This window comes from Haplochromis burtoni, unplaced genomic scaffold (assembly GCF_018398535.1).
Source record: "Haplochromis burtoni strain Fernald_Lab_line unplaced genomic scaffold, NCSU_Asbu1 Contig_268, whole genome shotgun sequence".
Lineage (NCBI taxonomy): Eukaryota > Metazoa > Chordata > Actinopteri > Cichliformes > Cichlidae > Haplochromis > Haplochromis burtoni.
In genome coordinates this window covers 817,387-844,802 of record NW_024582629.1, presented here as the reverse complement: position 1 = coordinate 844,802, position 27,416 = coordinate 817,387, and the positions used below count along the sequence as shown (strand labels likewise).

The 27,416-nt window shown below is 42.0% G+C and overlaps 2 protein-coding genes across 5 annotated transcripts in view; both read right to left on the bottom strand.

Moving 5' to 3' along the window:
• Positions 1 to 878: 878 nt before the first annotated feature.
• Positions 879 to 7,124, bottom strand: telo2 (TEL2, telomere maintenance 2, homolog (S. cerevisiae)). Its single transcript, XM_005939475.3, has 20 exons — positions 6,421 to 7,124; positions 6,065 to 6,342; positions 5,894 to 5,962; positions 5,326 to 5,473; positions 5,118 to 5,220; positions 4,974 to 5,042; positions 4,715 to 4,856; positions 4,232 to 4,368; positions 4,033 to 4,118; positions 3,716 to 3,826; positions 3,503 to 3,591; positions 3,317 to 3,408; positions 3,095 to 3,211; positions 2,938 to 3,009; positions 2,674 to 2,844; positions 2,503 to 2,594; positions 2,323 to 2,422; positions 2,182 to 2,246; positions 1,967 to 2,082; positions 879 to 1,595 (listed from the first exon to the last, which is right to left on the bottom strand). Exons 1-20 carry the CDS (start codon positions 6,759 to 6,761, stop codon positions 1,474 to 1,476), a joined length of 2,520 nt encoding a protein of 839 aa, XP_005939537.1. The 5' UTR covers positions 6,762 to 7,124; the 3' UTR covers positions 879 to 1,473.
• Positions 7,125 to 8,171: 1,047 nt separating this feature from the next.
• rab11fip3 (RAB11 family interacting protein 3 (class II)) overlaps positions 8,172 to 27,416 on the bottom strand; it is a 28,065-nt gene continuing 8,820 nt past the window's right edge. For 2 of the 4 annotated variants that reach the window (XM_005939476.2, XM_005939478.3), the window contains exons 2-14: positions 27,152 to 27,245; positions 24,464 to 24,540; positions 21,040 to 21,212; positions 17,468 to 17,668; positions 15,376 to 15,513; positions 14,522 to 14,557; positions 14,286 to 14,379; positions 13,869 to 14,113; positions 13,376 to 13,457; positions 12,514 to 12,651; positions 12,199 to 12,354; positions 11,939 to 12,079; positions 8,172 to 11,855 (exon numbers count right to left, since the gene is read on the bottom strand). In XM_005939476.2, coding sequence (XP_005939538.1) covers positions 11,742 to 11,855; positions 11,939 to 12,079; positions 12,199 to 12,354; positions 12,514 to 12,651; positions 13,376 to 13,457; positions 13,869 to 14,113; positions 14,286 to 14,379; positions 14,522 to 14,557; positions 15,376 to 15,513; positions 17,468 to 17,668; positions 21,040 to 21,212; positions 24,464 to 24,540; positions 27,152 to 27,245 — 1,689 coding nt within the window. In that variant the 3' untranslated portion in view covers positions 8,172 to 11,741. Of the gene's footprint in view, positions 11,856 to 11,938; positions 12,080 to 12,198; positions 12,355 to 12,513; positions 12,652 to 13,375; positions 13,458 to 13,868; positions 14,114 to 14,285; positions 14,380 to 14,521; positions 14,558 to 15,375; positions 15,514 to 17,467; positions 17,669 to 21,039; positions 21,213 to 21,884; positions 24,437 to 24,463; positions 24,541 to 27,151; positions 27,246 to 27,416 lie in introns of those variants that run through there. The other 2 variants (XM_005939477.2, XM_042227554.1) reach the window with 2 other exon arrangements.

Sequence of the window (27,416 nt, the reverse complement as noted above, 5' to 3'; positions counted from 1 at the left end):
TTAAAAGTGAATCTCTGTCCAAAAAATGCACTGAGTTTACTTTTTACTCACTATGAGCATCATTCATTATTCTCCCGCAGTAATTAAGGTTAGGATATGTTTGTTTTTTTTAAATTTCCAATCCATTCTCCTTTAGCAGCATTTAAATAACCTTTATCACATTTGATGGTTTTCTTACATCTTTTCAAAAAATGTGGGATTAAATTGTTAAAATGTACAAAACAGTGATGTCATGTTTTGTGACGAGGACCCAGGCACAGAGAGACTTGATGAATTTAAGAATCTTATGATTTAATAAAGAAATTTGCAGACTTGCACAGAGATGGTAAAATTATGACTGATAATGGAGATGAATACAACAGACGACGAGGACAGGGAGGAACAGGGGTTTAAATGCACCAAGGAGACAGTCAGAGGGAACTCGGGACATCTGGAGACATTTAAGGATGCAGGGAAGAGACAGGGAAGAAGTCTCATCGTGACGAGTACAGTTTACCTTGCCTGGATGGGCAGCTCTCTGGTTGCACAGCACCCCCAAAGCTCTGATCTCAACTTAACAGAGCTGCTTTTTAGTTGCTGAAGACAAAACTGAGAGAGTAACCCACAAATAAGCAGCAGCTGTTTGGCGATGGAATCGGGGAAAGGATTTTCATCCAAGTATTAAAAACAGTCCTTATATCTTAAATCGTTAGTTTGTCTGGTTACTTATATAAAAGCCAGCTAATGTCATATTCTTGTTAATCATTTGAATTAAAGCTGAAAGTCTGCACTTCAGTCATATAGTTTGAATTGAATCTACTGAGTAGTGGCGTGCACAGGTAAACCCACAAAATAACAAATGCCTCTATTCAAAAACTTAAAGACCAAACTACATATTGTTAGTTTTTGTCAAAACCTAGGCATATTTAATTTTTATTTCCTTGTTTAGCACTAGTATATTTAATACATGGCAAAACACTGAAATCCCAATCATTTCCCATCGTCATCAGATTTAATTATTTGAAAAAAACAAAACCCTACACTTTCTCTCAATAAAAATTAATTTAGAATCTTTTTAATGTACAAAGCTGTCAGTGTAACCTTTAGATAGAACAAGGAATACAGTTGTCTGAATTATAAAACATTTTAACTTTTTAACAATGAAAATAATTAATGTAATTAACCATATGAATTCAAACAGACTAATAAAAAAGACGTTGTAGTTTCATTTTATCAGACAATGCAGTGGTGGACTTTCCTCTGACCATGACAACAGGAAGTACTAATAGTATTTCCATTATTTGTCAGAGTGATATTCATGTGAATGTTCACAGGATGTCCTCTGCAAACAAACATATTTAAAAAGAAAAAGCAGCACCTGCAGTAAGTAGGATTCATGCCTGAGCTAAAGGAACATCTACATTAAAGACGCATTTCTCTTCATGTGTGGGTATTCACACACCCAGAATGTCATTGTGCATTGCTGACGTTGTGTCACGTCTCCACAGTCGGCGCCTGTGGATCCTGTAGCTGCTTCTTCAAGCTCTTATCCAGCAGCACCAGGCTCTGCACCGCCAGACTCCTGCAATCTGCATCCGGGTCTCCTTCAGCAACATCTGTGGACAGTAACATTATTATTATTAGTAGTAGTATTGATAGCTTTCAGCATTTTTCCCAAACAATTTGCAACCTGTAAAACGGAAGTTGTGACCCCTCTGACCTGTATCACTCAGCTCTGAGTTTTATTCCCATTGGGATAAAAAAAAAGAAAAAAAGAAAAGCCAATCAAATCACGGACACCCCTGTATTACAGGACATCCTGGTTCCTCATCAGCTTCCCAGAAATGTCCAGTCCAGCTGTGAATGACTGTGCAGTATCTTTTTGTGTGTTTGTAAAGACAGATTGCTGACAGTTATCAGGTGCAGGTGTGGCATCGGGCTTTTTCTTTTCTGTCATTAAAATGTCACACCACAATTTTTTTAATACCTGCCAGCCAAGACCTGGTCTCAAACAGCTGATCACTGATGTCCACCAGCAGGTTCTGACTGGGCATGCTCAGAAACACAGAGCAAACAGCGAAGAGGACGCCTCGTCTCACCATCCTTTAACACACAGAATTCAGGTTAGATGACAACAAAGGTCCACAGATATTTTTCTGTGTTACACTACAGAGACAAACAGAGATAATGAATCACACATACTGGTCAGCATGGTACCGCACTGCCCACACAAAGTCCAGCAAAGCGCAGCCCATCTGTGCGGCTATCTGAAGCAAAATAACAGAGGCATTGTAAAACAAATACAACATCTATAATAGGCCAGAGAAGGAGAAATTCATGTACCGGTGCATTGACTGCTAGATGCATAAAGAGGCCCAAAGTGTGGATCAGCCTGCCCAGTACCAGGTGGTCACTGCCCAACAGGTCAAAGGTCACCTGAGGCCTAGCAGGAAGGTATCATGTATTAAACAAATGTTCTCTTACAGCTGAGTTCATGGATTTGAAAACAAGGATCATGCTTACTTGTCATAGTTTTTAAGCAGAGGGAAAAAGAAGTGCCCGGCAACAGGGGCGTAGCGGTTTGGTGTTGCCTTAGTAACAGGTTGGTTGACTTTCTGTGGCAAAAACATACAAAATTACTTTTCAGAGTGAGCTTGCACTCAAATTCCAAATCACAAGAGAGACTGGAAGTACCTTAGTGAGGCGTTTTGTCTTGCTTTGGATTCGCTTTTCTACCACCTGTTGCCAGTGAACAGGGTTGTCACCGGGGTATGGAGTCGACTCAGCTGTTGTAGCAGAGCTTATGGATGCAGCTTTCTTTTCAGTGACTGGTTTAGAGAGCTCCTGAGCTGCTAAGGCAAGAACCTGTGATATCAAATAATAGAGGCCATAATTACATGATATGTAGCAATGATCAAAGACCATCACGCAGATAACCACTATGACCTCTCGTTTTACCTCCAAGATATCAAGTCTCTGGCGCAGACTGTAGTTCAAGGAGTAAAACTCTGTGGTTAAATAGTGAGCCACCTACCAAAGGACACAGAAATACAGTTTGGTTAGGAGTGAAAGTTTGTGGAGCTGTGTGTAGTTTGTTAAGAGAAGGCAAACATACAGGAATACAGTCAGTGACAGTGAGAGCCACCATCGTCGCCTGCCTGAGGTACAGGAAGCCGTTAATGTTGTATTTGTCGTCCATATGAAGGAGGACTTTGGACATCTGGACACTGATCTGAAAACAAGAATGAAAACACCTACATTATAACATCAATTAATTTTACCCCTATCTTCCAGAGGAAATATTCAAATCTTAAATCCTATGTTATTCCCGTCGTACCTCTCTGGCTGCAAAACTGTTCTTCCGCACCAAACTCTCAGCAGCTTTCAAAGAGAGCTCCACGCGCACTGGGTCCTCAGAGGATATTAAAACTAGATAAGTTTGAAACATGAGGACATGCTGGAGTGAGAATACGACACAGGTGATCACATAAGGCAAACAGGGATGAGATGGGTGAAGTCATACTTTCCAGGCAGTCTCGTAGGTAGCGAGGCGGGGACGCCTTACTGATCTCCTGATCTCCAGACATATCGTACGGAGTGAGCTCATCGTCACTGGAGTGATAAAAGGTTAATCGTGCACTTTTATATATGCTCTAAACATGTAAAAGTTGGGTTTTTAAAAAAAAAAAAAAAAAAATCTTTAAAGGATGTTATTCTTACTGAATGCTTGACATACCTATCGAGATCAGAGTCTGGATCCGTTTTTAATGCCTGAGCTCCTGATGTAGTTTGCGATGCATTCTGAGCCGACTCAGCTGTTTCAGCGGTCTCTTGAGGACCGTCAGCTCTGGAGATGACAGATGACACAATATTTATGTATTTGTATTTAATACATATTGCATACATTTAAGATGAATCAGATCATTTTTAAAATTTTAGGTAAAACATTTCAGGATCCTTAAAAAATAATATTCTCATCACTTAGCAAGTCAGCTGATTGGCAGTTTCATCTTTTTACATCTTTAAGCAGAAGTGACAGAGAGTACGACCTACCTATTTACGGGCTCAGCCTCTGGTTCGTCACAGGCGCCGGGAGCCAACAGAGACAGCAGCTCACGAGTCTCTTCGTCCTGATCGTACTAGAACACGACACAGCATCACCTCACACACGAGCCTCACAGTCCAGTACAAACAATGACAGGCTGCCTCGTGGTGGCTTGTTATATTTGCTCCTGCTATAAATTAACCGTACCTCAAATTTAAGCTTGGTTCCATTGATATCCATGCGGGAGCTCAGGTACTCTCCAATCACCATCCCCATATGCCTGATCCGCACCACGTTGCTGTCAAGGTGGGTCTGCATGCCGCCAAGCATACACTGAAGTAACTCTGAGAGAGACGGATTCAACCGGTCAGTGTAACTGACTTCAGTTTAATCAAGTATTTTATTACTTCAGTAGCTGTTTTGTAGTATCTGATTAGTATCAGTAGTAATTTTACTGCTGAAAACTCTGACTGATTTTTATTTAATGTGCACAAATATGAAGATGTAAAAATATATAACTAATAAATCATCTAGTAAGGGTCATACAGAAGCTCCAGAATAGTTAATAATGGAGTTTGAAGTGATCTTATGCTCCGTGAGGTCTTTCTTAATTAAAAAACAAACAAAAACAGACCAACAGTCAGGGTTTATTTCATCCTCAGAGGCACAAAGCAGAAGGCTTTGTTATACCTGAGCGCAGCTCCTGTATCTCAGAGTCTTTCAGCAGGCTCACACTCAGCAGGAGGGCTTTGCTGACGTATAACTGCTGCTCCAGAGGCGTGTGTTTCACTGCGCTGGAGTTAGCCCAGGCCTGGGACACAGACCGTAAAACCTGAAAACACCAAAATCATTAACTAACACATTAGCACAGCTGAGTGAGGGTGTGAAGTGGTTATTTATATTCTAATATGTTTATAATATTAGGCTGCTTAACTTCACGTCCACCCACCTGGATAAGAAGAGGTCTGCGATCCCCGTCTGCTGCGAGGTAACCAAGAATAATTCTTAGAACACGAGTCTAGGAAAAGAGCCGCAGATTAAAGCACGATATTCATAACACGTATAACTGTCAGGGAGGAAGTTACTGTAGTACCTCATACTTATATTGCAGTAACAGAAGTTTATGAGTGATGACAAACTGAGCCTTTTTATTTGTCAGCACTAGGTTTCCGATGATCCTGCCCAGTGCGTCCGGCCTGAAGAAACAAAAATACAACAAACGTGCGCCATTAAACACAGATCTGACAGCTGGATAAAATAAAAAGACTTTCCCAGATTCTCTGAATCTGCAACAGTCTCACCCACTAACAGCCTGCACCAGCCCAGTGAGCACGCTCTCCATCCATCGCTGGGGAACGTTTTCCAGCAGCTTCCAGCAAACCCTCTGCCACACCATGTCTGAGCGCGTGCACGCGGACAGACGAGGAGCCATCACAGCCAAGACCGAACCTGCAGCAGGACAAAAGTGAGGACAAAAAAATGAGAATGGTCTGAATTTATACAAGTTCTGATGGCAAAAGAGAGCAAAGCTAGTAGTAGCAAAGTGCATTTAATAAAGTAGCTGGGGAGTATAAGTAATAACAGGATGTTCTGACAGCAAAAGACATGCAGGAGGTTGTGGCACAATGGGAGGACACACTGCAGAGGTTTGCAAAGTGTGGGGAGCAGAGCCACTGAAAAACCAGGTGAAAAATAAACTGATATTTTTATTTTAGGAAAAATAAGATTCTAATGTGCTGATCTTTATTTAATTTAGCGTGAGTATGAATTTTTTTCAGGTTCTGAAGGCTGGCTTTCAACCCGAAAAAGCTTAAGGACTCCTGCAGTACAGAGACAAACAACTATAACCAAATACATCCTTAAACTCACCGCCGTGCCCCTGGATACACACTTTTCCAAGTGTTTGAGCCACAAAAGTCAAATTACAGTCCGTTCCAGCTACAAATTACAAACACACAGAATGAGAGATTACGATGTCTCCTGGCACACACTGTAGTATTCCTAATAATGTGTCATCATTGCTTTACAGATGCCCTTCACCTCTGAGTGCCTGGCAGGTGTGCTCCAGGGCGGTGAGCATTTCTGTGGCCAGCAGTGGGTAGTACTGCTGAGGACGGAAAAGAGCTCTGTTGTTTAGCTGTAGCTTGTTGGCGGTAATGTCTGGCAACGCGCTAATACGCCCCAGCAGCGTCTCTCTGAGCTGCGGCGAGTCAGAGGGCGCTGCCTCCAGACAGTAGGACCAGAGCAGCTCAGCCAGGCGACCACGCTGAAGGAACTTCTCAGTGATGCTGACCACGTGGTCCAGATTTGAGGTGGGTCTGCAGGGGCGAGACACAGGCATTAAGGTTATTAAAGAAGATGATGATGATAAGCACGTCACATCCAGCACCACCCACCTCAGCTCTCCTATTGCATCCATCAGCACCAGGAGCGCCTGCTCTGGAGGTCCTGCGAGGAAGAGGCCGTCCCACAGCTCTGCGCGCTGGGCTGCTGTCAGCTGGTGTAACCAGTCAGCCTGAATGTTGCTGACCAGCAGCTGCAGAGCGGAAGAGTAGTGAGCTCTCCTGAACTCTGCACGCTCAGCTGAGGTGGCTGCGCTGTCCGGTCCTTCATCCAAGTAGGAGTGGAGTGTCCGAAGAGCCGTAATGATGTCTGAGCTGTCCGTGGATGACTTGAGTGTGCGGAAACACCGGGTCACCGTTAGTCGCACGTCAGTATTTGTAGTTAGCGACTCCATTTTTTTTATAACGGTATTATAACGACAAGCAGCAGTGTTTCTACCAAGGTCTAGCCTCCAACTTACTAAGAAAAGCAGAGAAATAAAAACTTGTGCTACAAAGTATGAAGTCTAGTCGAGTCCCATATGTTGAATGGGTTAGCTTCAGCTGTTAGCCTGTCAAGCTGATGTGCAGCCGCACATTTTTATAACGACACGAGCTTTCATGAGCACGATTTACACTCACAGTAAAATGAGGACTTTATTTTCAGGGGAAATTATCCGTCCCCACGGACAGCTGTGGATTCAGCGAGAGAATCATGCCGCCGTAGCTGTTTGCGATTCCCAGAGTGCAGCACCAAAATACGCTCGTGGTGAGCAGGATAGAATTGGTTCCGGGTATAATCGGTCCGATGTGGCGTTCAAGAAACCTACGATTTATTTAATCTATTTTGGTAACGTTGCAGATTGTCTAATCAGTGGATAACCTCCCTCATATCGATTAACAACACACTTGGATACGCATAATTTATTGTAAATATAACAAGAAATAAAACAATGACTTCGTGCCTTAATGCCAACATCAAAAGGCGAAGATATAAAAGTACATTTCAACACTACTGACGTTTCAGCAGCTGGTAACTGGAGTATCTGATCAGAGATAAATAGTGTAGCAAACTGACGAATCTTCACGTACTTTGTTTAGGTAAAAGTCTTTATGCTACATAAGTACCGGTAATAGTACACAAGTATTGAAAACTGCAAAAGATTTGTGGTCAGCAAACGAGTTTTAAATTGTATCTGTAGTTAAACCAAGCATCTGGACTTTCAGTTGATCATTACGGTTCATCACATCTTGAGAAATGGTATCAAGAAGCCTGGAGAACCATTTCTGAAGACTACTTAAAGAAACGACAAATTAAGCTAAGAGTGACCTTTCGCTGTGCAGAAGAGTAAAGGTGGTCATGTCAAATACAGACTCATTAGAACTGGACAATTTTATGTTTGTACAGGTCTCTTTGTTGGTGTCTTGGTCGCTACTTGGGGGAATACAGAGACAACCGCTCCAATTTTGGTGTGTTCTGGCAAATGCCGACAGAAATGGTGTTGGTGTCAGCACAGGACATTGGCACCTCATACCACCTACATGGAGTTTAACTGATTTATGCTGTACTGTGGTGATCAAGTACTCCTCTAATATTTCTGAGCAGTGTAAAATACAATAAAACAGACACACTGAGTTTGGGCAGTTTGTAAACACTGAGCATGAGAGATTTGCGTTGTTTTGAGCATAACCAGCAGATGGTGCTGAAAGGCGAGGAGGAGCCCGACTCCAGCAGCTGGGGGTGAATGGCCGGTTGGAGGCGTCTGTGGTTTGTTGATCAGACAAGGCATCGAGTCCGCGAACAAAATGAGCCAATACCACACAGATCATTTTATTCCTTTATTTTCTAATCTTACTTTCACCTTTACCTTTAAATTTTCTCTGTTTACAATGACTGAATTATAGCTCCCCAAGAACAATTAGGATTAGATCATTTTGGGGATCTCAGAAAAAAAAAATACAGCTGTAACCAATACTGTTATAATTTATACATTTATCTTCGAAAATAGTTTTACAGTTTATTTTTTTCCTCTACAATATTCTCTTTTAATCTTCCCATGTCACATAATGGTAAGCCATGCACTACTCCAGTAGTGACGTTTGTGCCTTGAGCAAACTTTCTTTGGACACTGGAAGTGAGCGTGAGATGAAAGAAACAAAAACAAAAGAAATCCACAAAAAAAAGGAGAAAAAAAAAAAGACAATTCATATTTACACTTTAGATTTCATCATTATAATTTAACAAACTGACAGTCACGTGGTCAGTGCTTTCCCCAGGGCTCATGATCAGGTTAGTTTAGAGGAGTTTGAGACAGAGGCACAGTGTTTAGACTAGCAGGCCAGTTTCTTCTTCTTTCCTTTCCAAGCCGAAAGCTTGTTTTTATCATTTACTAGAACAGGAGAAGTGCTAATAAAAGTGAATCCTAATGGATAACTTGATCCGTCAATGTTTAAATATGTCTTTGGTCATTTTTAAAAGGCAGGAGTAAAATGAAGAGAGATCTGGTTAAAGTGCAATCACCTTCAGCTCTGCTGAAAGAAAAGATTTTGTCAGCTCTGTGGCTTCACCGACTAATCAAACTGTCGCCAGTCATCAAACCGTCTGTCAGAAAGACAATAAAACACCAATCGAGTGTCATGTATCCCACTGTGCGCAGGTGTCGTCCTGTTTCTACATTATAGCATAATAATGGTTCAGTATTATAAAGAATCTGTCGTGGAAACCCCCCCCCCCAAAAAACCCCCAGAACCACAGGAAAAAAAAAGGGCAGGAAGCTGAACATAGAGCCTGGATACGAGGTTTTGTGTGTCACGTCGAGGTCTCAACCTACAGCTCTGCCGTCCGATGTTTCAGCGTATGATTCTTCAGTGAGAACAAGTCAAACAAGTAAAATATACATTAAGAAATCTGTGTTTCCATGCAGTACCTGACTCCATCTGGGAAGACGACATTAGAAAACTGCAGACTCAGCCGTATCTAAATCACAACACCCAAGAGGTCAGAGCAGCATCAGCACAATGGAAGAGAGCCCAGACCTCAACAGATCACCGCACTGAGCAGGTCACATTCAAGCTTTGTTTTGTGTTTGCTGACTGCCCCAAACATTATATAACTTTGCTTTAAACTCTCTGAATTCGGTAAATTCGCCCACAGATTCATTCACTGTGAATTAATCACCTCCCCTCATGAATTCAAAAATGTACAAATATATTTTCAGCAGAACAGATCACAGATCAGAGTGTAAGTCGAATAAATATCTGCATGTGATTTAAAATGAGAGAAAAGAGAAACCCAAACGATACTGTACACGCTACATGCTAGAGTACAGGCAGCCGTCTCTCAGCATAAGACGAAAAGAAACGCTCTTATTTTTTTTTCTCCTGACTATAAAAATACCTAGAATCTAGAATGAGTGTAGAAAAAACTTTACATGTACAAGTCATTTACATCCAAGGCCATTTTTCATAGAGTGGCAGGTGAAGAAGAGGAGCGGTGAGATAGACTTCAGAGGTGAACGTGTGAAAAACAGGAATTCATTTTAGCGTGTGTGTGCGGAACGCCATGCTGTTTGGACAAAAATAACCCCCTCCCCCCAGTCTTCATGATACGAGTCCAACAAGATGCCTGGCATGTAAATCCAACTTAAACATCCACTTTCAGGTCAGAGGGGGAAAAAAAATGTCCATGTGTTTGAAGATGGCTGCAGAGTACCGATGAGCACAGAATCAGTCCTTGTTCCTTCTTGCCGTCCTCAATTACAGCAATAAGGAGAAACGTTTTAAGCAGAGGAAATGGAGAGCAGCTTTTCTTTATCCTGTCCCTTCAACCCACCCATCAATGTCCACTTCATGGGCCAGCATTATTGCTACCAAGGTCTGCCACTTCTCCTCAATGTTATATGCAGATTAGGTCTGGCTGACAGTCAGCAGAAAGCTCATCTGAGCTCTCAATGACAAACTAATCTGAAGTCATGGCTGCAGGATTTTTTTTCCTAAATAAACTCAATTTAATGTAATTATATTAGAGCAATGTAACACCCTCCCCCAATACAGCATGAGTGGGATTCCTTCAGGAACAAATCCCACACTTGACAATCTTCATTTATGATTTCATCCCTTTACAATAAACATTTTTTTTCTATTCCATCAACAAAAACAATATTTAAATCAAAATGTAGTGCAAAAGACAAAGTCTGGATTCTTCTCAGTTGTCATTTGTAAGCGTTTCAGTCACAACGACATTTCCACTGACAACAAATCGCTCGTGAAGGAAAAACAAAAACTGATAAGCTTCCCTGTCGCTTTCACTCAGCAAGAGAACGCAGAGGTCAGGTGGGCTGGACTTCACTGAAGCCAAACTACAGTTTCCACCATCACTCGCCAGCTTCCCTTCAAGTTCAGTTCAAGTGTCTGGAGAGTTAAAGTCAGTATATCCAGCCTATACTTTGTGCAATAAATGGGAGATATCTAAATGTTTGTGCCAGTGAGTGATGGGAAGCGTAGTGTTTCCAGCCCACCTGAAGACCTGCAGGACCCTGTTTCATTGTAAAAATAAATGATATAAAGCACACAGACCACTTAAAGGTTTCAAGAATGTTTTCCACTCCTAGTGTTGCCAAGCTTCTTCCAAAACCAGAGCAAGAAAGGGGAATGTTGAACACATCAAACACACACACACACACACACACACACACACACACACACACGGCATTCCTTGTCTGCGACCCAGCAGAAGTTCCCTGGAAAAGACGGCTGAGCTCTGTTAAAGGAGAGAAGCGCGCCGCGCGGTGCTACGAAGCACTGCAAACTTTTAAAATGTTAAGGACAGATTCTACTCGGCTCCTGAGCGGCGCTTCATACGGCTTTTGTTTAAAAACACGATTCAGCGCGGCTCAGATGATCTGAGCCATCATGCTGCCACCATCCCAGCAAGCCTTCGCTGACTGAACTGAGGCATGTGTAGCATAACTAATGAAGACTGATCACCTTTTACTTAAGGCCTTTAGGTACAACTGATCAGGTTTTAGCTCTAGCATCGTTTGGAAAAGGGGTTTCTACTTTGTAGGATATTTCCCTCTCACACACACATTTACACATTCATTCACTCAAACGGGGAATCTTGGGTCCCTCTAGCCACCAACATGGACGTCATCAGAACCCAAGTGTTATCAGGAAGGCCGACACAGACGCTCACAAAAAGCACAGATTCGATGGGTACTTAACCAAAAATAAACTAGCTTATTTGTCAACGACAGCCATGAACTGTTTGTTAAATCCTCTCTGATGGGGGGAGTTGGGCGTTACGGTTTATTTTCTCCTTCCAGAATATTTTTATATCCTCTATTAGAAATATCTCCAATTTTCTTAATTGCAGTCCGTAGAGTCCCTCTGGCTGTTTATTTGACCTCGAGGATGGAGGGGTTGGACTCCATGATGGCCACGATGATTTTGTCAATATAGTCCTGGAGCCTGTAGTTGATCTCCTCCTGCTTGTGAATGGCCTCCATCAGCTGGAAACAGAGAGAAGCAGAAGTGAGGGAAAAGCCGACAGCGAATGCGGTTCACGACTTCTTTCCTCATTTCCTCAACCTACCTCTGTGCGAGACACAGAGTTGATCTCTGCAGCCAGGGAGTCAGAGAAGGATGCAGACATCAAATTCTTTGCTCCTTGGATGCTCAGGTTGATAATCTGGCCGTTTAATTCGTCATTCTGCTCCTTTAGAGTACGGTTGTCCTGCAGAGATTAAGGCAGACATATCACACTGTGAATCCATGCAGCTGCTAAATTATTCCCCTCTCCATCTCAAAACCGCAAAGACAACAAAAACAGCAGAATGAGGATTCTTTTGGTACCTGTTTGAGTCGTTTTATTTCCTGCTCCAGCTCGGCTTCACGGGTGCGGGTCTGGTACTCCTGCAGCCCTGCTCCAGGTGAACGTCCTCTCTTTGCCTCAGCCTCCAATTTGTACAGCTGTAGGTGCTCAAGCTGTTTTCGCAGATCTTCAATCAGCTGTGGCACAAACAGATCAAGGATGTGAGGAAAAATGATGTTAATGACAAAAAACGAGATGATGTAAAATTTTAATATGATGGGATCTAGCTGTATTCTGTTTTTTATATTTTTGTGCTACGCATTTCAAACGGAGAAAAGAAACAAAACATGTCTGACCTCCTGCGTGGACTCCTTCTCCTTCTGGTTCTGGTGGCGCTCATGGCTCAGCTTGTCGGCCATCTTCCTGCGAGACTCTGTCTCCTCCATCAGCCTGTCGGCCATGGCTTCGGCCTCATCTTGCAGCTTCCGCTTCTCCTGGAGAAGGAAATAAAATAAAAAATAAAGACGTGGGGAAGTGTTAGCAAGAAGAGACAAAAACAATTATAAAATAATTCCTTGCAAGTGTCACAGAAATGGCTTCTGCATAAAAGAGGTTAATGGTTCGTTCCAGCAGTTAAAATGTTTTTGCTTGTAAATTTCTGTGGAACATATTGTGAAGGTGTGTTTTATCTGGTGTATGAGATGCGTTCGTCTTGGCACAAAGAACAATTTTGTGTTGCACCGCTATTATCACGAGGTTTGGGTGTGATGGCTGTGAGGCCTGTGTTTGATAATCACACAAAGGATTTTAGTGAGCCATGTGCAGAAGTCTGGTTTGTGTACTAGCTGTACAAGGTATTTGTTGTAAGTGTAATATTGTGCAAATTTGTAATGTATGGTGTTCTAATTATTTAATTTAGAATGCACAAGACTATAAGGTTATTCGTCTAGGACCTCTGAAGTGACAGGCGGCCACAAGGTAATTTTTGTTAAAGCACATGTGTTACTTTTAAGTGACTGAAATGCCTACAGCCTTTGTGTTTTATGTTTATAGTTTTCACGGCGTTCAATAAATAGAAGCAAAGCGCCCGTCTTGAGGAAGCCGTGCCTGTGTTGTCATTTTGGAGCTACAGTCCCTACAAGTGAATGCAAAGGAGATAAGATTATGATAGGACCACAAAAGAGAAAAGACAAAGCAACGTGACAATGATGTCATCACCTCCTCTAGTCTCTCGATGTTTGCTCGAAGACAAGGAACGCAGGACCTCAGCTCACTGTTCTCCTCGTCCAGCTGCTGAAGCCTGAGGAACAAGCACAGATCTGTCAAAAGTACACACCAAAACCAAAAACTCCACAACAGCTCAGTTGATTAATATTTAACAATCTGACTGCACAAGGGGAAGAGAAAAAAAAAAAAAAAAAAAAAAGTAGCGTCAGTGGAAGATTATTGCCATATGGTGGCAGTGCAGAGCCATGAGTCCTTCAATAAAAAAACTAAAAAAACCTCTTCTCACAATGAGCAAGGCTGTTATAAAACACCATTCAATATAAACGACGCAAAAACCCATCTGTTGCAGGCACAAGGGATCAAAGTGCATTTATAATTATAATTACAAGCAGTAAATTAAATACAGTAAAAATCTATATTTTGATATTTCGTGGAGCCACAAAGGTGTAAAAACACCCATTTCCCCCCCTCGCAGTCTCCTCACCTCGCCTGCATGTTTTCGATCTCCAACCCTCTCTCTCTCTCCAGCTTGCTGAGGGCCTCCTTGTGACGCCGGGTTTCCTGCTGCAGTTCCTCGTCAGCTTGGAGCTCCTGCTCCTTAAGCTGCTCCTCAAAGGCATTGGCCCGATGCACCAGCTGAAGGTTCTCCTGGCGCAAGCGTGCGTGCTGCTCCCCTGAAGCCTCGGACTCCTTCTCCAGCTCTGCCACTCGGCGCTCAAGGAGGAGCACCTGGACAGTATACACATTTCACAGTTATTAAAAATTAAAAAACACTTGTTTTGACTTATTAACAATTATACCGATCGATCTGGCTGCCAATAAATTTTTTCCTCCTTTCTTTCACAACAACTGTAACAGGTGAAAACTGTTGCAGCTCACTCGGCGTAACCACAACTGTCACCTTGTCTGTGATGTCGTTGTCAGCCAGCTCCAGGATGTCCCGCGTCAAGTCGCTCATGGTGTCCAGAGTCATTGAGCTGTTCTGGAGGAGGTGTCTGCATGTAAAGAGCAAAAACATCACTCCATCTTATCCACTCATATTTGATAAACAACTGCTTCCAAAAACAACCATTAATTACAATAATACTAGAAAAAGGAGTTGATATCTACAGAATACAGAGCTAAAGTTTGGCTTACCTCGCCACTTTCTTGCTGGATAGCCGCTTGCCAGCGCTGGATGGAGAAACAGAACAACAGGAAAAATGGTCAGGAAGAGAAAACGATGAAAAGGAAAGAGACACCGCAGCTTGGTATCCCTATCCAACCCCTCATCCCTCTGTCTACTAGCAGATCTACTAGCAAAACAAAACATGTTGATGAATAATAACTAAAGCTACAAGGGATTCACACACCACAGCACTCTGAACACCAACAAACCAGCATGTATCAATCGTACCCAACAGGTGCTGATGTAGGATCAAACAGATTAACACACACCCATGTGAGTATTACAGAAACCTTTAAAATAAAATAGCAATTTCAGCACTTGGCAAAAATGAATTACATACTTGTGAATTTACAGTTTGTAAATAAACCAAGTTTGGGAATTACTGGGTGTCTGTAATATGGATCCGAGTAAGTCGGAATAAAAGCAGGATCCTTCACTTGACTAGCAGAAGGATTCAGTACAAAGTCAAATGAAGCATGAAGTCAATGATGTGAGGAACGAAAAGAAACTCAGACACCACTCAGCTGTGATTATTTCATACTGCTAATGTCTCAAATGAATGAAACGTGAAAATCAGACTATGATGCTTATTTTCAAATGAGCATTCTTTAAGACTCACAAATCATTTGTTAAGATGGTAACGATGGGAAAAAAAGAAAATCAGCAATGTTATTCTATTAATATATACTACATGCTAACGCTGCTATCTATCATGCCAATGTCATGCAATCATCATGACAACATGCGTGACACTGCATCTAATCGGCACTGCACACACAGTCACACAGCTTATACCCAGAGGAGGTTGTGAATGACGTGTTACCTAGTCATCTCTAGGAAACTGAGGCGAGTGGAGAGGTCCTCGAGACGACTTATTTGTTTGTGACACTGGCTACAGAAAAAGTCCAGCGCCTCCTCCCTGAGGAAGCTCTGAAAGCAGCCAGGGGGAGAAGTGGGTGCACTGGAAAGAGGAAACAAGGAGGAAGAAAAGGAAAGGGAGGATGTGGTGAGTGCTGGACAAGTAAGGGGGTGAACACAGGTGGGAAGGGACACCACTGGGGTATCAGAGAAATCCACAGAAGAGTTTGAAAAGAGTGACAAGTGAAGGCTGCAGTGCTGAGAGGAGACGTGAGACAGACGACAGTGTGGCTGTGACTCGTGCTCTGGATAGTGTAAGGAAACAAAACATCTCTTAGATAAAGACTGTGCTTATCTTTATTGAGTGATTAGACCCCCCCCCCCTTTTTTTTTCCCTATTGAAGCTCTTACTGCAACTTCGAAACACATCGAATCAGAGATTCACAAAGCTGATCCAACACCCTAATAATACAGTTTTTTTCCATTAATTTGCCTGCCTGAATTTTATTTCCTTGCTGCTCTCTGCACATCACGTCTACCAGCTGCTGTTTATTCAGGGAGAGTCAGACCTGAATTACCTAATAAACTGGCACCTGTTTCGGTTCCTGGAGGCAGAGAGGCTGCGTTACACGACAGACTGAGAGTCACTCGATGGCCATATGCAGCATCATACTGAGCAATTTTCTCCTGACAGCGTGTTAAACGATGCCCACAGCGATGTGTGTTTGTGCAGAACAGGACTAACCCGACAGAGTGTGCACATGTACTCAGTACGGTAATATGTAGATAAATGTGGGGGCGTGTGTGTGTGTAGGCAGCAGTGATACATGCGCCAACAATGAGCATGATTTGCTCAAAACACGGTGACGCATTCACACCGAGTGGGTGAAGCTTGTGGGATGCGGTTATTTTCTGTGTATGAGATTCGAGTCTATCCACTAAACAGATTTTTGCTCAACTTGTAAGGGAAAAGATGCACTTTCTGTTTAAAAATATTATATAATATTTATTTAGAGCTTATATACTTAACAAAAATCTAAGAATTATAATACATCTATAGTGATGTAGCCTTCCTCTAATGTTAACAAAGGCTTTACTAAAACAGCAGGAACTGAGTGAGGCTGTACTTGACGTCTTTAATAGTAATAACTGAAATGGTATTATTAGTGCCAATCCAGTTACCCCATCTTATTTCTGCATTGTCCGTAGGCTACAACAACTAGGCAGTTAGCTGTTAAGAGCTTCCTGGCAAGTCAAGTCACTGAAATATCACCCAAGCGAATATTACACATTATCCGGCTTAGAGTCTCTGATGAGAAAAAGAGGAGGGGGGAAGGGAACAAATGAGCGGGAAAAGGCTAAAACAGGAGCTTTATTCAACATAAAGGTGCAGAGCGTGAATATGTTTGTGTCTGGTGCCGTTTCTGTTTTTAAATGGGCACTTTACACAGCTGGAGCCTCTTAAAGACGTCTAAACTCAGTGCAACAAAAACATCCATCTTTGTCTGACCTGCACTAACAGATGCCACCTTTAAGACACACTGACTGAAAACACATTTAGTCCAAGGATACCAAGAAGCATCCAAAAGAGAAATAAATCCACATTTTCAGTTTTGTTACAACAAGCAGAGTTAAACCAGAATGAACTTTGTGTTCAGGCCATCTTATCTTTCCCTTGGCAAGAAAAGAAGGCAGACAGTGGTGGCAAGGATGTCTCCAGATATGTCTTATCAATGCTTGACCTCAGTGTCTTTGTTAAAAGAGAAACATTTTCTCTGAAGAATGTAAAGATACGCATCAGGGCCTGGACAGCACATCTGAGAATGTGACAGTCTCACACCTCTTATCAGGAAGGGCTGATAAAAATAAAGCCATGATTTCACAGCCTAAATTCTCATAGATTCATGTCGTTTAGAAATAACCTTTGTGCAGGTTACACTTATTAATGGCTTCTCAGATCTACAGACTTTGGGTTAAAATTTGAAATAACTTGCACTACAAATAACTTAAATTTCGGGAAGCCTGAGTTGAGTTGTGTAGGGAAGACAAGCTCATACCTGGGGGAGCGCAATGCTGAGCCATTGACTTGCTCAGGCGTCTGTGTGAGATGGGAGTCACCCTCTCCCTCGGGCCCTTCTGTGGTGCTCTCCAGCAGCAACTCTGAAGTGTTACTTTCCCCAAAGTCCTCAAAGTGCTCCTCCTCTCCACCAATGACCGTCACCAGGGAGTGGTTATGGAGCTCTGAGTTCAGGGAAAACCTGAAACACACAGTGGAAGAGCTGCTGAGCGTGCCCACAGGCGTAAACAACAACACTGTTAATGTCAAGTCCAAGTTAAAAAAAGAAAAGAGGAAAAAAAAAAGTGCCAGGTTAAGACAGAAGTAACATCTGTCTGAGCATAAATAGCCACACTTCCATAAACTTAACAAACCTTAATCTCTAAAGCTCAGAATCTTGGATCTAACCAGATCAAAACAAGCACAATTAATCTTTCCTCGAGAAGAGCAACAGTCTGGACAAGTTCGATCGCTCGTCTTCAAAGGTAATCTGTTAATTCACATTAATCCCGAGGCCTGCTTTTGGCTGAAACAACATGTCTTGTACTCTGTTAATGCAAAACCTCAAGGGCAACACCTGAGACATGTGACTGGAGTCTTTGTGGTGTTTAATGTGGGTCAAGCTTACTGAAAAACCTGAGACTTTCACCCACATGACTGCTCTGGCTGTTGTGTGCAGCAAAACATAATTCAGGTGGAGGGCTGGTCTTAAGGACTTTATAGTAAATTTGAGTTACAAAACAAGATTTACTTTCATGTACCAGGAAAGGTTCAGAGAAGAGCTTTCCTGTAGTCCAGCAGGATGTTGGAGGTCTTAAATGTGCACAAACACACTCTTACAGGAAGAGGATGCCTAAATCAGCAGAAATCTCTGCTTTTTCAGCGCATCGTGACATGATTTGTTTTGCTTATTGTCTAATCCAAAGCCAACACTCCTAAGCACTCTTAAGTAATAATTCAGTTTTAGCGAAAAAACCAAAACAAAAAACGCATCGAGCTGAACGGATTAAATTGAACAAAACCAATGTTATTGTTACTCACCCTTTATTCAGGCTCTTGCTACTTGGCCCCATATTGAGGTCCCTCGCACAGAGAGACGGTGACGAGAGAGAACGCATTTTTAAGCGCCCTCCGCTGCCCTGGCGTGAAAGCCTCGGAGCAACTGGAGTTAAAACCCCTGACAACCAGAGTGGAATCCTGAATTTTCACAGTTTACCTCAATCTAAAAAAAAAACAAAAACCACCACTCTCCAGTGTGGAGAAAACAAATCCTGCGGAGCTGCAAGTTGCCAGCGCTACATGACGGATGCTGCTGCCGCAAAGACTTAAGGCCGTGTACTGGTAAAGGCTGACTGTGAGTGGCTTAATCAGATTTGAAGCTAAGCAATGACCAACAGACAGCCCTGCTGACTGTCCAAGGGCCAAATGTGTGTGGGGGACACAGGGGTAGGACAGAGAAGGGAGGAGGTGGCTAATCCTGTTAGATTCTTAATCCCCACTTCAGTGCATATACTCCTATCCTAAAATCTCTTTTGAATGCAGACTCGAGCTAGGGTTCGCTCAGCTAACCATGCTACATGGCAAAACCTCAGCTGACGTAGCGTCCACTTAGTTTCATTTCATCAGTAATGCTCACAGTAAGCCAAAGATTGTATTTGACAAGGAAGCTGTATTAAAAAAAAGCTTATATAGACATCAGTGTTGGACAGTAATAACATTTTAAATAGGACCTAATCTCCTTTCACAGGATTGATGATATCACTGGTATTACGGAAGGGTCCTTTTTTGGCAATTAATGCATTTCCAGTTTTTAGTAAGCAGGTGAGTGAATATAAACACTTTAAAATGTAACTTTGAGTCAGACTTAGAGGTGTGGGTGATGACTTGAGTAAATGGAGAGGCAGAATCAGATTAGCCTTGCTAAAAAAAAATAAAAAAAAAATGGGGGGAAACTCCACAAAAAAAAGAGCCAACTCAACACTTCCTGGAATTCAAGGTTCACACATGGAATGGGAAGTCCAAACACATCCATGTCAGGCAGTCCACTCCGATCCGTCACCAAGCCGGACAGACAGGTCACACAGTCAGCAGATGAAGCCACATAGCTGTGCACTTCCTCTCTCGTGTTTACCCTAAAAACTGTATCAACAAGAACGCTTGCATGCTGACATAAATCTCATCTGCCACAGCCACCGGCACTGTTATTTATGTGGGCCGTCATTTGAAGTGTCCGACTGTTTGAGACAAAAAAAAAAAAAAAAAAAGATCTTACAGTCTTTAATTCGATTAAACAAGCACTACTGACGAAAATATTAATGTGAGAATCAGACACCAACCCTCACCTCCCGCTAGTCTGTAGATCTGGAATGCAGACTTTACTAATTTTGTCAACTGTGAGTGGGCTGCACTGGTGCTGAGATAACTGAACGCTTTACAGAGCACAACCTCAAATTTAACAGTAAAAACAAAAAACAAAAGAAAGTCCAGAGCAAAACAATTAAACCCACATTCACCATGAATGGATTTTTAAAAAAAACAAAAAACAAAACTATTTTTGAAAACACACAATGACCAATTTTAGCAAAGAGAACTTTTAAAACAACTCACCTGCTGTTATTAGAAACAGCTTTACTAAATAACCAGAGAAGATGAGTAGATCTCAGCCTCTTTTCAGGTCAGTAAAAAGACTCCTTCACTCCGACAACCGTAGGTAAAGAATAGTAGAAGGGCTTTCTGTGTTCAAGGTTTCTTGTGCTTACACTGTGCAGATTCCAAGTTATCTCTGAATAAGCTTTCCGGTTCAGTCATACTAAAAACACTAACAGTGAATGTTCTCACTGATTATGAACCTTCGCCCCAAATACTCTATAGCATGTATGATTTCACTAGGAAAAATAAAAGTAAGAAAGAAAAAAGCTAAAGAACATTACTGATGTTCTGCCGGCGAAGTTTTGAGGCAATACTGAAGCTTAGAACAACAATTTGGCCAAAACAACAAAAGTCTTTATTACAGAGAGTTACTAACTAACCTTTTGTCTCCTGTATGGATGAAACCATTTTTGAAATTTACCAGCACATAATTTAAGTGATAGCAGGTAAATCAACCACTGACATCTATACTGATATTTTGCTGAAATACAGGTGTCTCCATTAAGGACAACAAACACAGTAACGCATGGATGACCTCAGGGGAACTGAAGGCATTAAGTTAGTCTATTGCCTCTCTTTAATCTGCCTGTCTGCTGACCCACATAGAACCCAAGTGATCCAGTGTCACACACGAAAGACCCATAAACCACATGATCTGTGTAAAAGGGCAGTGCAGGGCAGCTCCAGGGCTAACCCTCAGCTAGAGATTTAACACACATTTTTGGGGGAGATTTCTGTACCCAGGAGCCATTACAAACATGATTTCTACATCTCATGACAAGTGGAATAAAGGGATGATGTATGACTCAAGACACTGAAGTTTACAATCCAATTTTCTCAGCCTTGAACAAACACACAAGTTCTTTTTTTCCCCAGGAAATAAAGGCATAGCAGCCAACACTGACATGAAATTTATATAACAACCTGTTGCTGCCATCTTCAGGGTCGTGTAGAGTGGCCTCGATGCCGCTGTCCGTCTCCACATCCTCGTGCATCTCAGGAGGTACAAGGGCCCCCGTGTCCTCATCAGTGAAGGTCTCACACTCACTGTAAGTGCTCTCGGAGCCCAGGTATGCACTGTCTGTCACCTCATTTTGCTGCAGTCACAAAAACAGAATAAGGTTGCATTACAGGAAAGCACTCAGGCGGTAAACTTCCACATCCATCACAATTTTAGTAATTTACTGGAGTACTAGCTGGGCATATTTATGGGTGGAATTTAATATGCGCAAATATTATTTTAGTTGGCCGAATGCAAGTATTAACATCGAGCAAACACTGCCCCAATACAAAGTACTCACAGTGCTCTACACATTTCTTATGATTATGAATTTGAATGAGACTAACCCACCATGGTGGTTTGGTTGTTTTGGGGAAGATAAATAAGATTGTCAGTTGTTGTTTATTTGACACACACAAACTACAGCTGTCAACAAGGCAGTCATTTCAAAGATGAGCTAATCTTGAATATTCCTGTCTAGCCAGCAGGTACTGATGCCAATTAAAGCAGCGAGCAAATAAATCTCAGCACATAAACAGACTTCAGAGACTGCTTCTGATGGCAGTTCCAAGCAAAACCTGCTGCATCAACACCTCTAAGCAACATGTTCAAACAAAATGCTTTGCAAACAACAAATACCAACTGCTTAAAACTGATACACGCCAGAAAATAGACATCTGAAGTCATCAGCAACCAGAGACTCATCAGGTGTCAGAGCTGTGAAGCGATAATAAGGCAAAGGTGAGTCATGTTGGAAAATTTAACATACCAGTCTACATGGAGTATCAGAAGATGAGGGACCCTGAGGGGTATCCACCATGCCAAAAACCATTTTTCCTGCCCAGGCTCACTCACGGAAAAGCTGGCCTGCCATAAGAGCCCACTTATAACTCCTACTATTCCTTCCTCACCTTCACTCTCAGAGAGAGTGCAGAGAGCGTCAGGGAAGGGAAAAAAATAATAATACTGTTGCACACTGGGTGGTCAGAGGGGTGGAGACAGTGACAAAGTCCAAAGAGCAACAGAAGTCAGCTGTAATGCTCAATCAGCTGCTAACAGCTCTGAGTGAAAATGCCACACAATCAGCTAACAGTTAAGATTAACAATTTAATTATTCCCGGCTCGCCCCTCAGAACTTCACTTAGTGCCACAGTGTTAACGTTTAAATGATCACGCCACGTTCTGCATGTCTAAGACTGTACAGCGAACGAGGTCTCCACGTTACAACCACCTAAATTAAACAGTCTGTGTGCAAACACTGAGGGGGCAGTGTTTAACAAAGTTTCAGCTCAACAACACCTGTCATTGTCCCTGTAAAGCAATTAAAGCTGAGGTGGAAATGTGAACATCAGCAAGGGCAGAAGTTATTTAATAAAGGAAAAATGTGGTGGACTGGGTGTTGCATTTCTCTCTCATGCCAGGCTCGAGCTGAACAGCTTCACCTTGCTTGTTTTGAAAGCAAACAGGGACAGAACAGCACGGCCATTGACAGAGAGCGAGAGCAAGGGGAACTTTTTCCTGCCAGAAACTCGAGGAAAAAAAGAAGGCCATGGACACAGGTGTGGCGTCGCCTTCAAACATTCACAGAATAAACCCCCGGACTCTGCTTATGGGTTCCAAAAACTTGCAGCCAAAGCGGCTGGGATATTTTAAGTAGAAAAAATATTATAGATAATTGCATCAAGAATAAAAACAAGGAACCAAAGTCTAAAGAGAATAAAACAAAAACAGTTAACACTGCGTGGACTGCTACAGCTAGGGTATATTCACCTCGGTGATGATAATTTACAGTTATTTTCAAATAGCCGCATCTATTGGTAGTAATTAGGTAGTAAGTAATTCAAATGGCTATTTTTGGAAAATAATAAAAAGAAATCACCCATAAACATCCAAGGAATCAACAGATATGACAAGACAAAAACACTGAGAAATAATACAATTCATAACAGGCTTTGTCCCTGTTAAAAAAGTACTTTGAAGCTTGATAAGACTTCTGTTGGAAATCTATGTCATAACTAATGTAGCAACCAGAAACTCCTCTTATCCTTACACTGCAACCTTTTACTCAAGTTGTTCTGGTATACGTCGACCCGACGTGTAGTTGCATTTCTCAGGATGTGCACATCAGGTTTAGAGAAGGTTGTGGTGTGGGATTAAAATGTGGTTCTGGTTATGGCTTAAGTCACAGTGTAGACCTGATGCAGAAGTATGATTCCCATGCAAGTATGTCATCTACCCAGTTTATGTGCACTCATTTCCTTAAAGAATATAACAAGTTGCTTTCTTAACTACAACTAAAAGCTTTCCAACAAGTGTGAATCCATCTAGACTCACAGATGGCCAGACAATAAAACACTGCTCCCACCAGCAGTATCTCTTATCTTTTCCCCCCCTCTCTTTGCAAACATGTAGAGCCCTCTCGCTTCCTTCCCTTTGACTGGCTGGCATGTTTTGTCATCTATAGAGAAGTCTCACATCTACGAAAAGCAAGACCTCATCTGAAAATAAACCTTAAGCAACTCAGGTGAAAACCAAGCTTTCACATGTAAAGCCCTTACTGTGCAGAGCAACTTGTCAACCTAGTGGATTCATTTAATGCATTTAAATTTAGTTTGCAACAAGGCCATGACTGTAATTTTAAGCCTCAGCTGTCAATCAAGTGAAGCTCTATAACAGTTATTGTGCTCAAATTAGATTAGCCAAAATAAAAAGTACAAAGATCAATTCTGTTTTTATTATTTATTTATTTTTATATCCTAGTATTTGTGAAGAATGCTTAAATATTTATTCAATCAGTCTCTCACATACGTGACTGCACTTCTACACAACATCAAGAGAGGGCGCCGATACCATGCATTGTAAAGCCACTAAAACAACAGTCGTCCTCCAGCACAGCTCGAGGCACACATAATAGCAGAAACCTTTCAATTCTGCAGAGGCCAGCAAAAATGATTGTTAAATATACAAGTTTCATACACCAGAGAAGACAGGAATTCTAGATATGCTGCCCACAACAGTAAAGAAAAAAAAGAAGTCCAGAGACATGAAAACAAGCTCACATTCCAGCTAATTCAATATTTGTCAAAGAATACTCAAAAGCCTCGCCTGCCAGATGCTATTTAGTGTCAGCCAAACCAGGGTGTTCAACCCGTGGAGCATTCATAGAGCAGTAATGATAGCTCTGCAAGCCACTCGGTGAATTACAGTGGGAAGAGCGAGAGTGCACAGGGAGTTCAGCCTGCAAGCTTCACACTGTGCTGCTGCATGCACCACCAGGAACTGACAGCACAACAGCTGGACTGCATGCACAACTTGAGAGCGACTAAGCCTCCCTGTATGGCTCCTCACCTCATCGTACTCCTCTTGACAGCCGACAGCTCCATCCCCTGGACTGTAGTTTACACTGTATAGCTGTGGCTCCGGGCCTGCAGATGTGACAGGAGGAAGACAGGTTTAATGTGTACAGAACAAACAAAGCCAAACAGAAAAGAAGGCTCAACAAACACGAGACTGGTCTGCACAGTACAATGTCCATGAGAAAGCAGAGAGCGAGGATGCAGGATTATGTCTCTGCAGTTGTATGAAACAACTGAAGGAAAATACAATCAAAGAAAAAAAAAGACATTATACTAAATACCTGCAAGTGTGCAGGTAAATTATCACCAAGGGATTCAGGTGTTTATGTAACATATGTTGTGCACAATTTGGGATTAAAATTGAAGAGCCTGTCAGCTTTTGTTTCCCCTTACATGCACAGCACAATAACAAAACTGCATTTATTTAATCTATTCGAGCCTTACTTTGGTTCTATTAAAATGTCAGTCTTCAGTTTACATGAACATTTCTCTTTTTTTTTATTTTATAAATAAACCATGAAACCTGCTTCTCCCTACAGTGGTAAAAAGAACAAACCTCCATTTAATTAAATTATTAGCCTCAATTTGCAAATGAGTAAAGGTGTCACCGTTAACAAAGATTCATTTTAAATGTTGACTTTTAGAGGGGGGAGAAAAACAGACTTAAGCATTTTAATCAGCACATTTCAGAGTCTACACCTGAGCTGCCCTACTTGTATATTTACAGTCAGCAATCTAAGAGTGATTTGACAGCAAACATTATGTAACTTTTACAGACGTTTGAGGGGCTACAGAATGTCAAGCGACTGGTACAATAAAACTGTAAAAAGGGCAACAAGCAACCATATCCACTTTATATTTGTCAATAAAACCCTCCACTGAAAGCACCAACAGTGCAACCTGAGACGGACCAACGACAGTCCCATCAGCCATTGCGGCTCCGTATCTAGTAAACAGAGGAATGAATAGCGCCCTGCTGGGAGAACAGAACACAAACAGTGTCCTGGCAGTAGACCCAAGGGTTTTTATGCAACCCTTTGCTCTTGGAGACTCAGACATTGTGGGCTATTGAAGCGAAAGGAGTGCACAAAGAATGGGCCTGAGAAGCAGGCTGCCCACCTGTAGTCTTTTGGCATCATGTAAAAATTTCAGAGCACAAATATTTCTAGGCAATGTTTTGTTGTTCCAGACATGCCACAGCCACTATGGGATACAAGGCATTTCCATAGCCTGCAGACTTCCCTTTATTAAAAAGGTACAATTTTCCGTGAGGAGTGATCCAAAAATGGAAACAAAAGAAGAAAGTTGAGTGAAGCTTATGATGAACGTATACGCCAGGCTGGGACCCGAGGGAGCAGATTTTGGCCTCCGTTTACAACAAGAGGAGGTCACTGCTGGGGTAATGAATACGACATGGATGCAGTGGCTCTAAATAGGAATAGTTTAGCTGAAAAGTGACAAGCACACTGTGATTTTGTTAGCAGTGTGTGAGCAACTTGGGAAGTTAGATCTTCACACACCAATGAGAAACTTTCTCCTGTGGTTAATGAATCAGGAAAAAACTGATTCATTAACCACAGAGCTAGACGCACCTAAAGTAATGGAGAGGCAGTAAGGGAAACACAGGACAATACTAGTGGCCAGTTTCAACAATATCATCCTTGTTCCTTGAATACGGTATGTGCACTAATCAAACAAAAACACCAAAACAAACCAGAACGACTCTGCTCAAATGACAGGAGCACAAAAACTGCCTATTAAACCAGTTACTTGAGACTGCTTGAGCAGTGAAATAAGAGCATCTAGTAAGAAAATGTACACAAAAGCAGAGTTTACGTTGAGATATTTATCCTTGGATGCAAATATAGGCAGTATCTGTCCTTTCTTTGTGTTTTCATCACTGTACTCTGCATCAACAGTAGTGACTAGTGGGAGAAAAATATAGTGGGGAAAACTGAGAGGACAGGGCAGAGAGAGAAGACTGTAAATAATTAAGATGAACAGGACGCTCTGCCCAAACCTCATCTCTCCCTCTGCCAATCCCGCTCTGAAACCTCACCAGTCAGCCCATGTGTCTGTGCATCTAACACTTTCCAGTGCATGACTTATTAATGGTTTGAGAAACTGGATATATGCAACCTAGAAAGCCTTGGGAATGAGTTCTTCAAATCAATAGTCCGGGCAGATTGAGGCATCAGTTTCACTGCTGCAATGACATCACTACACACCCAGCACTCTCTCTTTGAATTGATGTCCACTTTTGAGCAAATGTGAACGTTAATTCAATATTTGGATAAGATTTAATTTTGATGTTATAACAAACCCACAAAGAGAGGATTAGGAGTTGTGTCTGATCTGAATGAGAAACTCAGGATGCAACATGCCATCTCTAATGATGTGTGCTCAGGTATGAAGCAGGGTTTTTTTTTTTAATGCTTGAATAATTCATAGATTATTGTTAAGTGGCTTCACACATACACACAAAATAAAGGTCAGACTGGACTGAAATGGACAAGTCTGGCTCTTTGGAAACAAAATGTAAAGAAATTGGGGCAAGGGGTAGCTCAAGAGATTTTTGTACCACAAGTGTCTGAAACAAGCAGACGTAGTGGGTCCACAAAAAGAGGGTACTAAGGAACAAGTTTACAAGGAAAACAAAAGGAGATGCGCGATGACTCACCTCCATTGCTAATGGCAGAGATTCCACGGTGGAAATCTTCAAAGCTGATGACACCGAGCCCACTTGGATCCAAAAACTTTGTCAGATCCTTCACCTAAAGAGGGACACAAACAAGAAAGATTTCACTACACTGACATCATAAAAGCTACCATATGTTCAGCATGGATGCTTCAGGGAGATGTAATGACTGACATAAGGGGAAGTTTTCCACAAAGAACGACAAACTACTTAGCTGCAATGTTTGCATACTGACTTCAGTGGGGGG

Coding starts and splice junctions, on each gene's coding strand:
- telo2 (XM_005939475.3), bottom strand. CDS start 6,761: ATGGAGTCGCTAACTACAAATACTGACGTGCGACTAACGGTGACCCGG. Junction 4,119..4,231: donor GAACCAAGCTTAAATTTGAG/GTACGGTTAATT, acceptor GTCGTGTTCTAG/TACGATCAGGACGAAGAGAC. Junction 3,409..3,502: donor CCTACGAGACTGCCTGGAAA/GTATGACTTCAC, acceptor AAACTTATCTAG/TTTTAATATCCTCTGAGGAC.